The sequence below is a fragment of the Trichosurus vulpecula genome, chromosome 2, assembly GCF_011100635.1.
Source record: "Trichosurus vulpecula isolate mTriVul1 chromosome 2, mTriVul1.pri, whole genome shotgun sequence".
Taxonomy (NCBI): Eukaryota; Metazoa; Chordata; class Mammalia; order Diprotodontia; family Phalangeridae; genus Trichosurus; species Trichosurus vulpecula.
In genome coordinates this window covers 460,888,380-460,900,724 of record NC_050574.1, presented here as the reverse complement: position 1 = coordinate 460,900,724, position 12,345 = coordinate 460,888,380, and the positions used below count along the sequence as shown (strand labels likewise).

The 12,345-nt window shown below is 35.9% G+C and overlaps 1 protein-coding gene across 6 annotated transcripts in view; it reads left to right on the top strand.

Moving 5' to 3' along the window:
* DMD (dystrophin) overlaps window positions 1-12,345 on the top strand; it is a 1,925,924-nt gene that overhangs the window by 422,428 nt on the left and 1,491,151 nt on the right. For all 6 annotated transcript variants that reach the window (XM_036747778.1, XM_036747779.1, XM_036747772.1 and 3 more), the window contains 3 exons: window positions 6,276-6,446; window positions 7,550-7,732; window positions 11,437-11,571. In XM_036747778.1, coding sequence (XP_036603673.1) covers window positions 6,276-6,446; window positions 7,550-7,732; window positions 11,437-11,571 — 489 coding nt within the window. The remainder of the gene's footprint in view (window positions 1-6,275; window positions 6,447-7,549; window positions 7,733-11,436; window positions 11,572-12,345) is intronic.

Here is a 12,345-nt window from a genome sequence, read left to right as displayed (position 1 = left end):
CTAGCATGACCAGAGATGGACCAGAAACACATCTGGCCTCTAACTCTATGTGTGGGTAGTAGAGGGCTTCCCTGAGAAAACCCAAGAGTGATCAAAAATTCCTGTGAAATCCCTGGTAAGTAACAGTAATCAAGACATCTCAGGTCAAGGTACTCAGCACTTTGTCCTGAGAAGTCATAAAGGACCCAAAATATCCAAGAGAATGCGGCATGTAGATGTGGAGATCAATGCAGGAACCCCGGTTGTGAGGGGGAAGACCAAGCAAAGCTGACTGTTTTCCCCAGAAGTACAGAATAGGGCAGGGCCTGCCCTGCCATGCAAATTCAGTTCAAAAACTAAAGCTGGAGAGATGAGTATACCAATGAATAGTCCAAACATTTCAAATACTATTGCAGATCTAGAGATTCCCCCGCAATAGAGAAATGTTTAACTCCTTAACTACAAGCAGGAGTTCAAAAGAAAAAAAATTTCTGAGGTACTGTGTAAGTAACCTAGAAGAAATGCAGCAAGAGATTTAAAAATGAAAAGAAAATTTTCAGAGGAAAGAATTGGAAGAAGAACAAATAGTTTAAATGAGAACATAAGCAGCTAGAGGCTAAGAATACAACCATCAATTGAGGAATTGCTGAACAAAACCTTGTACATGAATGTAATAGAATGTTATTAAGCTCTAAAAAACTTCAAAGAGATGATATCAGAGAACCCTTGGTAGTGTGCGCTGATGCAAAGTGAAGTGATTGCAATCAGGAGAACAATTTGTACCCAGATAACACCGCAAAACAACTTTGAAAAAAATTTTTTAAAAAATTGAAAAACTTAGAATTCTGATCAATGAAATCATCAGGTTATGATGACACACATGACGTACCTCCTTACAGAGATGTGATGGATGCAAGGTGAGAAAAAAGACACACATTTTTGGACAGGACAATTGTGTATATTTCTTTTGCTTTTTGCTTATTTGTTACAATGTTTTCTCTTTCTTGTAGTTTTAACTGAAGGGGGGCATAGATAGGAGAGGGAGTAGCAATAATGATGCCAAATAAAGGGGAGCTAGTGAAAGTTTAAAAAAAATCCAGAAGGAAATACAGAAGGAGGCACAAGAAAGAGGCAGCATAGTTTTGAAAATAAGAGATAGAATTTATTATGTCCTTTGAAAAAATGGTCTTCTTTTTTTTGTGTTTAAGTTCAGAAATAAAAAAATAATAATGCATGAGACTAGATCAATGAGTGAATTGATTTAAATAGCATTTTAAGTGACTATTCTCTACAAACACATGGGATAGAAATGATTTCAAGGACCACCAACCCCTCCCTGACACTGTGATGGAGGAAAAAATATATATAATAGATTTCAGCTGTAAATCAGATAAGAAGGACCCTTTGGGTACAGTAGCCTAAATGTGTTTCTATGGAAGGAATTAACATTTTTAGTGAGTTATTTTTCATCTCTCTATTTCTTAGATACAAGCTCTATTAAGAGTGTTTAATGGTACAGTGGGAAGAGTCCTAGATTTGTTGTCAGAAAATAAAGGTTCTAATCCTGAACCTGCTACTTATTACTTGTGCTACCTTGGACAAGACACTCAGTCTCTGTGGGCCTCATTTTCCTCACATTTAAGATGAAAAGGTAGACTAGATGATCTCTAAGGTTGATTCATTTTTGAATTTATAATCTTTAATATCACTTAGTCATTAATTTTAAGAAAAAAATCAGGAAAATAAATAAAATAGACTGAAAAATATAAAGCATAAAGGCTCAAAAGTATGAGATTCTTCTTTCTATTTTAAAAAGTATAATTTATAGAGGAAATACTGAGTACATTTATAGTCATGAAACAGATTTTAGAATTCTACTCCTTAAAGGGTGGTTAAAGAACTGGGCCCATTTTCTAATCTATTTTTTTTTCATTTTTCAATTTATCTGTGCTTTATAAGCAACCTTGAAAAATTCTGAGGTCATTATCTACACCCTAGATTGTCTTATTAGATACTGTATTTTAGAAGAAAACAGACATGTCTCTCATAACCAACCACTTCACCAAAAAGAAACCTTGGGCCAACACTCCTTAATAATATTGCATCTTGTCTCTACCATGACCAAGCTTCATGTATTTCTGTATTCTTCATTTCAGCTACATGCTTTTCAGTCTTGGTTGTTCAATTTTATCTATCCCATTCATGGAAAAGTGTAAGACTAGTCCATGGTATTAATCTCTGAACTGCTGGTCCCCTGATATTTTTGCTGCTCTCTCACTCAATGTTATGTCAGTCAGCATTTGAAAATGTGTAGTCTTTGCTCATAAAATCAATGATTTAATTAACAGATATTTATTAAGCACCTACTATGTGCCAGGTACTGTGCTAACCACTGGGGATTCAAAAAGAAGGAAAAAACAGTCCCTAGAAACTCGCAAACTAATAGGAAGACAACTCTCTCTCTCTCTCTCTCTCTCCCTCCCTCCTCCTCCTCCTCCTTCTCCTCCTCCTCCTCCTCCCCCATATATATGTATGTATACACACACACACACACACACACACACACACTTATATATACATACATACAAACACACTGTTGTCATTCAGTCTTTTTTTCAGTCATGTCCCTCTCTCTGTGACCCATCCTGGCAAAGATACTGGAGTGGTTTATCTCTAGCTTATTTTACAGATGATGAAATGGAGGTAAACAGGATTAAGTGACTTGCCTAGGGTCACACAGCTAGTAAGTATATAAGGCTGAATCTGAACTTAGGTCTTCCAGACTCTAGATCCAGTATTCTACTGCCTTTCTGCCCTGCCCTGCCCCCAGCATTCCATGTATTACAGTCTCTTCCATTGATAGTCAACTTGAGGATCTGGAAATCACTGCAGTTCATCTCCAGATTTTCAATTAAAAAAAATACAAAGAGAAAGGTTAGCAAGATGCCAACTAGTACCAGGATTTCAAGTACAGAATGGGAGCATGTATCACTAGCCATAATTCCTATTATGATTGACCCTTTTGAAGCTGTAATACTTCATTATTGGTCCCTGCCAGGACTGATTGAAAGGATGGGCCTCATGGCCTTCCATATCTAACTTTTCCCATCATTCCATATCTGTTTCTTTTCCCAGTCACTTCTCTACCAGACATACCTGGTTCCTAAGCAAACCTTTTGAACTTTTTTCTACTATGACTGAGATTCATATACTTTTATCTTTTTCTTAATCTCCACTTCTGTCTTTTCAGTTCTGTTTTGAAATTTGTATGGCTCTTTTGCCTTGGTCTGATTTTATTGTATTTTCCTCCAGTCAGCTCAGCTCTTTGGTTCTATTCATATATAGATATAGATAGATAGATAGATAGATAGATAGATAGATGGATAGATACAGATATAGATAGATATAAACATATTTATGTACATGTATACATATATGTATACACATATATATTTTCTTGGATTTTATTTCTGTTTTTTTTCCTGGTTATTCCCCCAGAACCTAATACAATATTATATTATATTCCTGTGCCCTTATTTACTTTGCTTAATGTCTCCCTACTGACAGAGCATTCACTATCTAACTATAAGTTCTTTAGTTCCAGGCCTTTGACTTCTGGCCAGTAACCTTTACCTTCCTGCATCTATCACTCAGCCATAACCTATATATCATGTAGGCAAGAAGTCAAGAGAAGTTTTAAAACGGAGTTGAAAAAGTGAAATAATTTTTTTCTGGAGGTGAAGCCATATGGAAAAAGCTATTGCTTACAAAGATACTATAGTTATATTAACTCACAGAAGGAATAGCCCTAGGCTAGCAGGCTTGTTTTTTCCCCCTTGAAATAATTCATTTCTAAAAGAAATATTCTGAAGAAGTTATTATCTAGAAGCAATAGATTAAAAATACTGTCTTCCTGGAAGCAAAATTTGGAATGGTAACTTAGTAGGTAGAGACATTGGTTGATACAATTGGGGACTTCTTAATCTGTTAATCAGAACAGAAAAAAGCAGAAAATAAAAAGTTATATTACTGTAGTGAAATATTGGGCTAGTTTAAATGTGTTAGGAAGAAGCAATAATCTATAAAGCAAATATCTATAGTCTGATTTTGGCCCTGATTAAAAAATAAAAAACACCTTCCATTCTCAAGATATGATTTTTTTAAAATCCACATTCATTAATGTATGTACACATAAAATGAAGCTGTTTTTGTTCATTATTTAATCAGTTTTGCTAAGACAGATAAATTTTGTCTGTATGATGGTTTTTGTGGGTGACGTAAGTTTGATTTGCCTACAAATTCTTCCCCCAACACCCTCCCCACCCCCATACACACAAGCTAGTTGGGCCTGGTGATCTGTATCATTGCTCTATCTTTCTAGTAAGAAACTAAAATCTTGACTTTTGGACTACTTACATTGTCCTGGAACCCACAGAAACCCTATGTAACTCTCCAAGCAATCATACTGATAGAATCAGAATTTTGCAGTTGGAAAGGAACCTGACTGTTCAACAAGACTTATCAATTCCCTTTCTCATTCTCCTTGCTATATCTATCAGCAGCCTTACAGCAGACCTAGCAGAGACTGTCTGGGAATTCTGTCTCTAAATGCTAATTCAGGGGAATGGATACAAGAAAAGAGGCAGAACACACTTTCCTCCAGTGATAAAATTTCTTCCCTTCCAGATTGCGGGTTCCCTAGTCAAAAACTCCTTCCCCCTGTTACTCTCCCAATGTCTTTTGCCCAACACTTCAGTGCCTTGGAATCTTTTCTTAAATAGCTCGATATTTTGCTCAGTTTTCCTCTCTATACCTATCCTTGCCCTTATACTCGGACACCTCGATAGATACGTTGATGTTACTTCAAACACAATGGCTGTCCATCCATGAAGGATAGCTTGTGAAATACCTATGTCTCTTCACACTCTCTTCCCCACTCTTCTCTGGTCTTCAGGAAACTTTGACAATCCTAACAGGGCAAAACATTAAGAAAATGAAGGGTCCCCTAGATTAGAGAAGCAGAAGCCTGAACATGAAGACATAACCCGAGGCATAGTATCCCTTCTCCAGCTTTGCCCTCATGTTTTTCCTCCTTGGAATACTGCCCCCCCCCTTTCAGGAATAAAACATGTTTTGAGGTAGCACCTTGAAATGTGCCACCTTCTTCCCCAATCCCACACCCTTTAACCTGTAACAATTTTGCTTCTACCCTTAATACTCTACTGGAACTATTTTCTCAATGGTCTCCAATGCCCTCTTGTCTTTAAATCAAGGAGCCATTCTTCAATCCTTACCATGTTGACAACTCTGCAGTATTTGAAACTGTAGACCACCTCATCCTATTTCTCATTCATTCCTTGGCTTTAGGGACATAATATTTTCTGGGTTCTCCTACCTCTCAAACTACTCCTAATCTGTACCCTCCTCTAAGTTCCCATCTTTTCTCATATAAACTATTGTAATATGCTTCTAGTCAGCCTTTATATCTCCATTCTTTCTCTTCTCTTCATACTGCCACCTAAGTGATCTTTCTAAGGCATCATTTCTAAGGCATGTCACTCCTTTATTAAAAACAAAGAAACAGAAAACAATAATAACCTTTAGTGACTCCTCACTTCCTAAAGACCAACATAGAAATCCCCGATCCTGGAGTTTAAGGCCCTTCACAATCTCTTTTCAATATTACTTTCTGTGTGTCATGCCCTTTCACATACCATATGTTTCATTTAAACTAGACCTTTCTCCATTTCCTGTTCTCATCATGACATCTCTGTTCTCTCTTCTTTTGCTAATGTCATGCCTCATGCCTGCTATAGATTGTCCCTTCCCTTTTTACAATTCCATTCTGTTGAAATCATTCCTTTTATTTTTTTAGTCCCAATTCATTTGCTACTTCCTTCATGAATCCTTCCCAAATCTTCCTGTACCATTAAGTGAAATTCTTCTCCCCAAAATTCTCTTACGTACTGCCTAGATTCTCTTTAGCACTCATTCCTCTCTTTTTTAAGGCCTTTTTGTGTATATGTATTCCCCTATACCCCTTTAGATTATAAGTACATTGATGGCCTATCTCATTTGTTTTCACATTAAGCGCAGTATCATGAATAGAATAGCCTTTTAAGAAAAATGTCTATTGGGTGAACAAATTAATGTATATCAACAAAAAAGATAATAGCTAATGTTCATTAGCTAATTTTCCTGTTTCTTTTAGAGCCGCTATTTTATGATTCACTCTTACAGTCTGTACTTTCCAACCTTAAAATTAATGTAGCAATTGGTTTTAAACCTTTTTTTAGGCTCGTGCTAAAAAGGAAGCGCTGAAAGGAGGTTTGGATAAGACTGTAAGCCTTCGAAAAGACCTGTCTGAGATGCACGAATGGATAACGCAAGCAGAAGAAGAATACTTGGAGAGGGACTTTGAGTATAAAACACCAGATGAGCTCCAAAAAGCAGTTGAGGAACTGAAGGTGAAAACACAAATGCAAAAAGTTGCAAAGAACTTTTTTTTTAAAACACTTATTTCTTTTGCCTGATGTCATTGTTCTAGGTGATATGATTCTCTGAACCTGTTTTGTGGGTGTTAATTTAATAGGAAAGATGACCTAAATATTTCCAGTTTAAAGATTGTTTCATAATACCTAGATCTCCATAGTTTTCTTCACTATATTTCGATGCTTAATTTTCTATGAAAATCCCCTCCTCTTGAGAGTTGCTATTAGGAGACAACTTTATCTTCTTTTGATAATCCAAAAATTAAACATAATAACCATCTTAATTTTATTTCTGCTTTAAATTTTAAAATTTATACGTGTGTGTATACATATATATGGACACATATGTGTAACAGAAGTCAATAAAACCAGGAATTTGTAAAAGATTGTGCTTCTACATTAGAGATTTTTAAAAATTCAATGTTAGTCACATATAAATTTAATCTTTTGTTTGCCTTCAGTTTTATAATACAGATAGAAATATTTTGTGTATATCTGCATACATGCACACGTCTAGTATTTATCAGAATGTTTTTATTAAATGGCAGATAAATGAGAATTTATTTAGCTTTACCAGGTAAAATAAGCTATTTCATTTATTTAATAATTTTTCTCTTAAACTGAATCTTACAGTCACTCCTATATTTCATATGTTTATGGTATTATTATTATTATTGCTAATTGGAGCCAAACTTATCTATCTAATGGGCAGCTAGGGGGTACAGTACATAGAGTCTTGGGGCTGGGGTCAGAAAGACTCATCTTCCTGAGTCTAAATCTGGCCTCAGGCACTGTACACTGCACACAGTAGTGTGACCCTAGTCAAGTTACTTAAACCTGTTTGCCTCAGTTTCCTCATCTGAAAAATGAGCTGGAGAAGAAAATGCTAAACCACTACAGTATTTTTGCTGAGAAAACCCAAATGGGGTCACAAAAAGATGAATATGAATAAAAAGTGACTGAATAACATAGCTACCTAGTACGGATATTTTGAAGTTTGAAAAAAATACATTTTTTTTGCACAAGCATTTCAGAAGTAAAATCCCTACCCTGATAAAATGACTTCCTTTCTTTTTCAGAGTGCTAAGGAGGAAGCCCTGCAGAAAGAAGTCAGAGTTAAACTCCTCACAGACTCTATGAATAATTTCATAGCCCATGCTCCACCTGTCGCACATGATGCCTTAAAAAAGGAACTTGACACCCTAATTACCAACTACCAACGGCTCTGCAGTAGACTTAATGGAAAATGCAAGACTTTGGAGGTCAGCAGCTTTTGTTTATATTGATAATTGTATCTGTTGAAGTTACAAAAGAAAAATGCCCTTATACTGCTTTGACTAGACAGATACTTGTCTGCATTCTTAACTCTATACATCAAAGAAAATCATAAATGTCTTCACATATAAGAAAGTTTTATAAAATGCAAGCCATTGTAATTTAAAAAAACAAAAACTAATGCCTTGCATAATATGATCCTTTCAATCTTGACAGTTTCTGTAAGGAGAGAATTGTTTCTGCCATCCCACTGTAAACATATATTCATCTCATAATGCACCCTTCTGTACCTTGAACTATGTATATTTGAATGCATAGTTGGCATGGTCAAGTCCATTTACACCTTAATGGTGTCATGAATAAAAATGACCATGTTATGCAACTTGGAAATTATGTTATGCCAAAAGCACAAAGCATTTATCTGTTGTGAAATACCTTGTATTTGGAGAAAGTATAAGGTGTCCAGTATTCAAAACACTGAAAATAAATTCAATCCTTGGTCTAGTGATCTTTATGATTATAGTTCTAAATTGGGTTCATACTCAAATGGCACCATGACCACATCCATTTGGAAGTTCTGTCCACTGATGGATATCACCACTCATCTGTACCTGTCCTTTGCAACTTTTGTCCATGTCCTCCCATAATTTGCCCAAAGTGAGGACAAGAAGGTGGGGGTCTACTCACCTTGCTGGAAGTCTTCTTTAACCTGACATTGTGAACGTACCAGTGGAGCACACCTATGATATGCCCTGTCTACATAACCAGCCTTTTTTCTCTTTCTGCTGCGTATTTCTTTAATGACATCTTTTACCCTTTTTTTTAAGTTCCTCACTGATTACATGTTGGTCTTAGCTCACTCCCACCATGCCCCTTTCCATTTCCTCTACGTGAAATTCTTGAAGAATTCCTTGGAAACTGTTGATTTCCTTATCTCACTTCCACAAAATACTAGTAGAATGTTGGTATTAAAAGTAAATGATCTCTTCTCCCCACCCCCAAAGGACATTAATAAAATTTGTAGCTTTCTAAAGACCATCCAGTTCACTTTCTTCCTTCTTTTTAGCTCTGAGCCTAACCCACTGTTCATCTGTACTGCTTGTCGAGATACACGTGTTAGTGGGTCTGCTCTATCAGTTTTCTATTTCTGTAGAAAACCTATTCCATCTTTATGCATATCATAACCTTGGCAATAGCTATTCTTTATCCACTGGGTCTTTTTTGTGAAGGTTTAAATTAGAACTATTCAATATAGCAAATGAAATGTAGAAAATCTGAGATGGAATAATTTTTAAATGAGACTTTGTAAGTTGATCCTGCCCCTTTCAGTTACTTCATTTGGTGGCAAATGTGTCTCTGAATGAGTGATTAATTATGTGGTAACCCAGTGTCCACATTAGGGAACAAAAAAGGAAGCAACCCGTGCACCAGACTTATATGTCCAAAAGAGATTTATTGAAGGATATTCTTTACATCTGGATAGAAGAACGAATAGTATACATTAGACCTCTAAATCTGAGTACTTGTCTATGTTATGTCCAAACCACTCCCTCTAGGTTTGTCTTTTGTAAGCCAGGCCAGGACTCCGAGCTCTTTCTCCCCTCTTCTTATTGTCTCTGATATAAAAAAGTCTGCAGTAGATTCTCAAAGAGGACCGATGACATCATGGGGTGACGTTTTGACTTGATGAATTGGATTTAAGTGAGGCAGAGTTAGGCAAAGTAGTTAGGCTCACTCCCTCTTCCAGAATCATCAAAGTCCACTGTCAAGAAGTGGATTTAGAGAATACCTCTCACACTAATTTAAGATCCAGCGTCTCTGGAATTCATAAGGTGGCTTCCAAAGCTGGAAATGTCTACCTTAGAATGAGTCACTTATGATCAGACAAAGAAACATAAAGCATAAGAAACAGAGACCCAGGTTTAAGCTCACCTAGCTGAGTGCCAGGCCTAGCTGCCAAGGTAGAGGAAGACATCTCTTATGTACTTCACTAGGAATCCCAGAGTTTCATGAGAGATACAGGGGTGAAAGGAGATTGAGAGACCATGGTCAAGTCACTTACTTTTAAAAACCAAGATTACAAAAATTATAGTATTTAAGAGTTTATTTAATGATGACTCTGGAGCTTCTCTGATTTATCTTACTCAGTTAGATGCTTTAATTTTGAATAAGATAAGGCTAATCTTTACAGTCTTTCTACTTGAGTCTTTCAGTGTGACCTGGAGGTACTTAAAAGCTAAGCAAGCAAGGTATAAGCTCATGAAGTTATCGCCATGTTAGACAGGCTTTGAATATAAACTTGATAATAAACCATACGTCTATTCCCTGATGACTGGCTTGATTTAGTTTAAAAAGAGGTTGATTACTAGATTTGTCATCAGATAATGTTTTTCAGCCATGACTCAGTAACAGTACAAGCAGAGATGGTAATCCGCATTGATGGAGGGATTAAATGCACAAATAAAATCACAAAAACGTGGAGTACTGAAGTATGAAAGGAGGGTAAAATGAAAACAAAAAATACTTATTAAGCACCTAGCCCTTGTACTAGATGCTAGTGTAAATGTAGTAGTCCTTATTTTCAAGAAGTTTACATTATATTAGAGAAAATGAAAATATATATTTTAAAAGGTAAATGGAAGGTAGGGTTTTTTGTGTTTTGTTTTGTCTTACAGGGAAAGATATTAACAACTGGAAAGGAGTAGAGAGCAATAAAATATTGACATTGGAGTAAAATATAGATATAGGAACTGAGCTTTAAGGAAAGCTTTTTGAGGGATTCTAAGAGGCAGAATAAATGACGGAATGCATTTGAAAGCATAGAAAATTGCCTCTACAAAGGCATGGAAATCAGAGATGGAAAACAGGGTGTTTGGACTACATAGCAAAGTTTTTGGTTTGTTTTTTCTCAAATAAGTCACTTCTAATTAAAAAAAAATAAAACATTATCCCGTGTAAATCTATTAATCATTACTTGCTAATTACTGAGTACTCACACTATGCTTGTTACTAGGACAGAGTCTCAGCCCCTAGGAGATGATATCTTAAATAATATAAATATTATCATTCCCATTATACAGATGACAAACTGAGATTTAGAAAAGGATAATTAATGGCAGAGACAGATTCTAATCTAGGTCTTCTGAATCTAGTTCCAATGTTTTTCCAACCGCTAGTCCAAAGAGGTCCCCTTAGCATACCTATTATCATAGGAATGCTGGATGACCAAGAATTAAATATTTTTGAAATGTTGTCATTTAAAAGAAAAGTTGGCTCCCACTATCCTCCAATTAAATGAAAGATTTTGAGAAGAATTTAGATGGACATTAGAGGCAACTGGTGGCCCAATAATTGGGCCTGGAGCCAGGAGGACCTGAGTTTAAATCCAACCTCAGACACTTCCTAGCTTTGAGGCCCTAGGCAAGTCACTTAACCTTTGATTGACAAAATGGATCCACTAGAGAAGGAAACAGAAAACCACTCCAGTATCTTTGCCAAGAAGACCCCAAATGTGTTCATGAAGAGTTGGTCATGACTGAAATAACTGAACAACAACAAATTAGACAGTTAATTTTAGGACTATAGTAAAATCATGCGTATTGTGTTTTTGGAAGTCTTAAAAATGTATTCTAGAGAGTTATCACTTCTGTGCATTAGATTGAAGTAATGGTGTCTGTTTGTTTATTTTTAGGAAGTCTGGGCATGCTGGTGTGAGTTAGTGTCATACTTGGAGACTGAAAACAAGTGGCTGACTGAGGTAGAAACCAAACTTAAAGCAACTGAAAACATCCCAGGTGGAGCTGAGGAAATTTCTGAAGCTCTTGATGTAAGTTCAACGTCATCACACATGAGACGATGAATGTATAGAATCTCAAATTATACAAAGGAAGTGTCCTCAGACTAGCACAAGTATAAATTTTAAAATTAATTTGAAGTGATTTTCATCCACATTTGGAGTTTATTGGAGGAAGGGCCAAATTTTTAATGCCAAAAAGAGACTTTTATATTTGATCCTGAAGCTAATAGGGAATCACTAGAGGGTTGTTTTGTTGTTGTTTTTTCGGAAGCGGGGTTAGGGTAAGGAGAGACACAGAGGTAGCAACATGGTTGGAGATGCATTTTAAGAAAATCATTTTGGTATCTGAGTGCCTTCCCTTTCAGACTACCTACTGTTTACATTGTATACATCTTATGTACATAATCATTTGCATTAGGCAGCTTAGTTATATGATGAACTTGAAGTCAGGAAGAACTAAGTTCAAAAACTATGCCAGATGCTTACTAGCTGTGTGACCCTCAGAAAGTCACTTAAGTTCTCTAAAGTAAAAAATGTCTCTAATATTTATAAAATCTACAACAACAACACCTACCTCACAGAATTGTTCTGAGAAATTAGACGAAATAACATGTAGAAAGTACTTTGTAAACCTTTAAGTACAATGCAAATGCTAGCTATCATTATTGTTTTTTTATTTATTATTATTATAACTATGTTGCTGTTGTCATCTGCTCCATTAGAATGTGAGCTTCTTGAGGTCACGAACCATGTGTTTGCCTTTCTTTGTATTTTTTGCAATTTGCAAAGTGCCTAGCATATAGT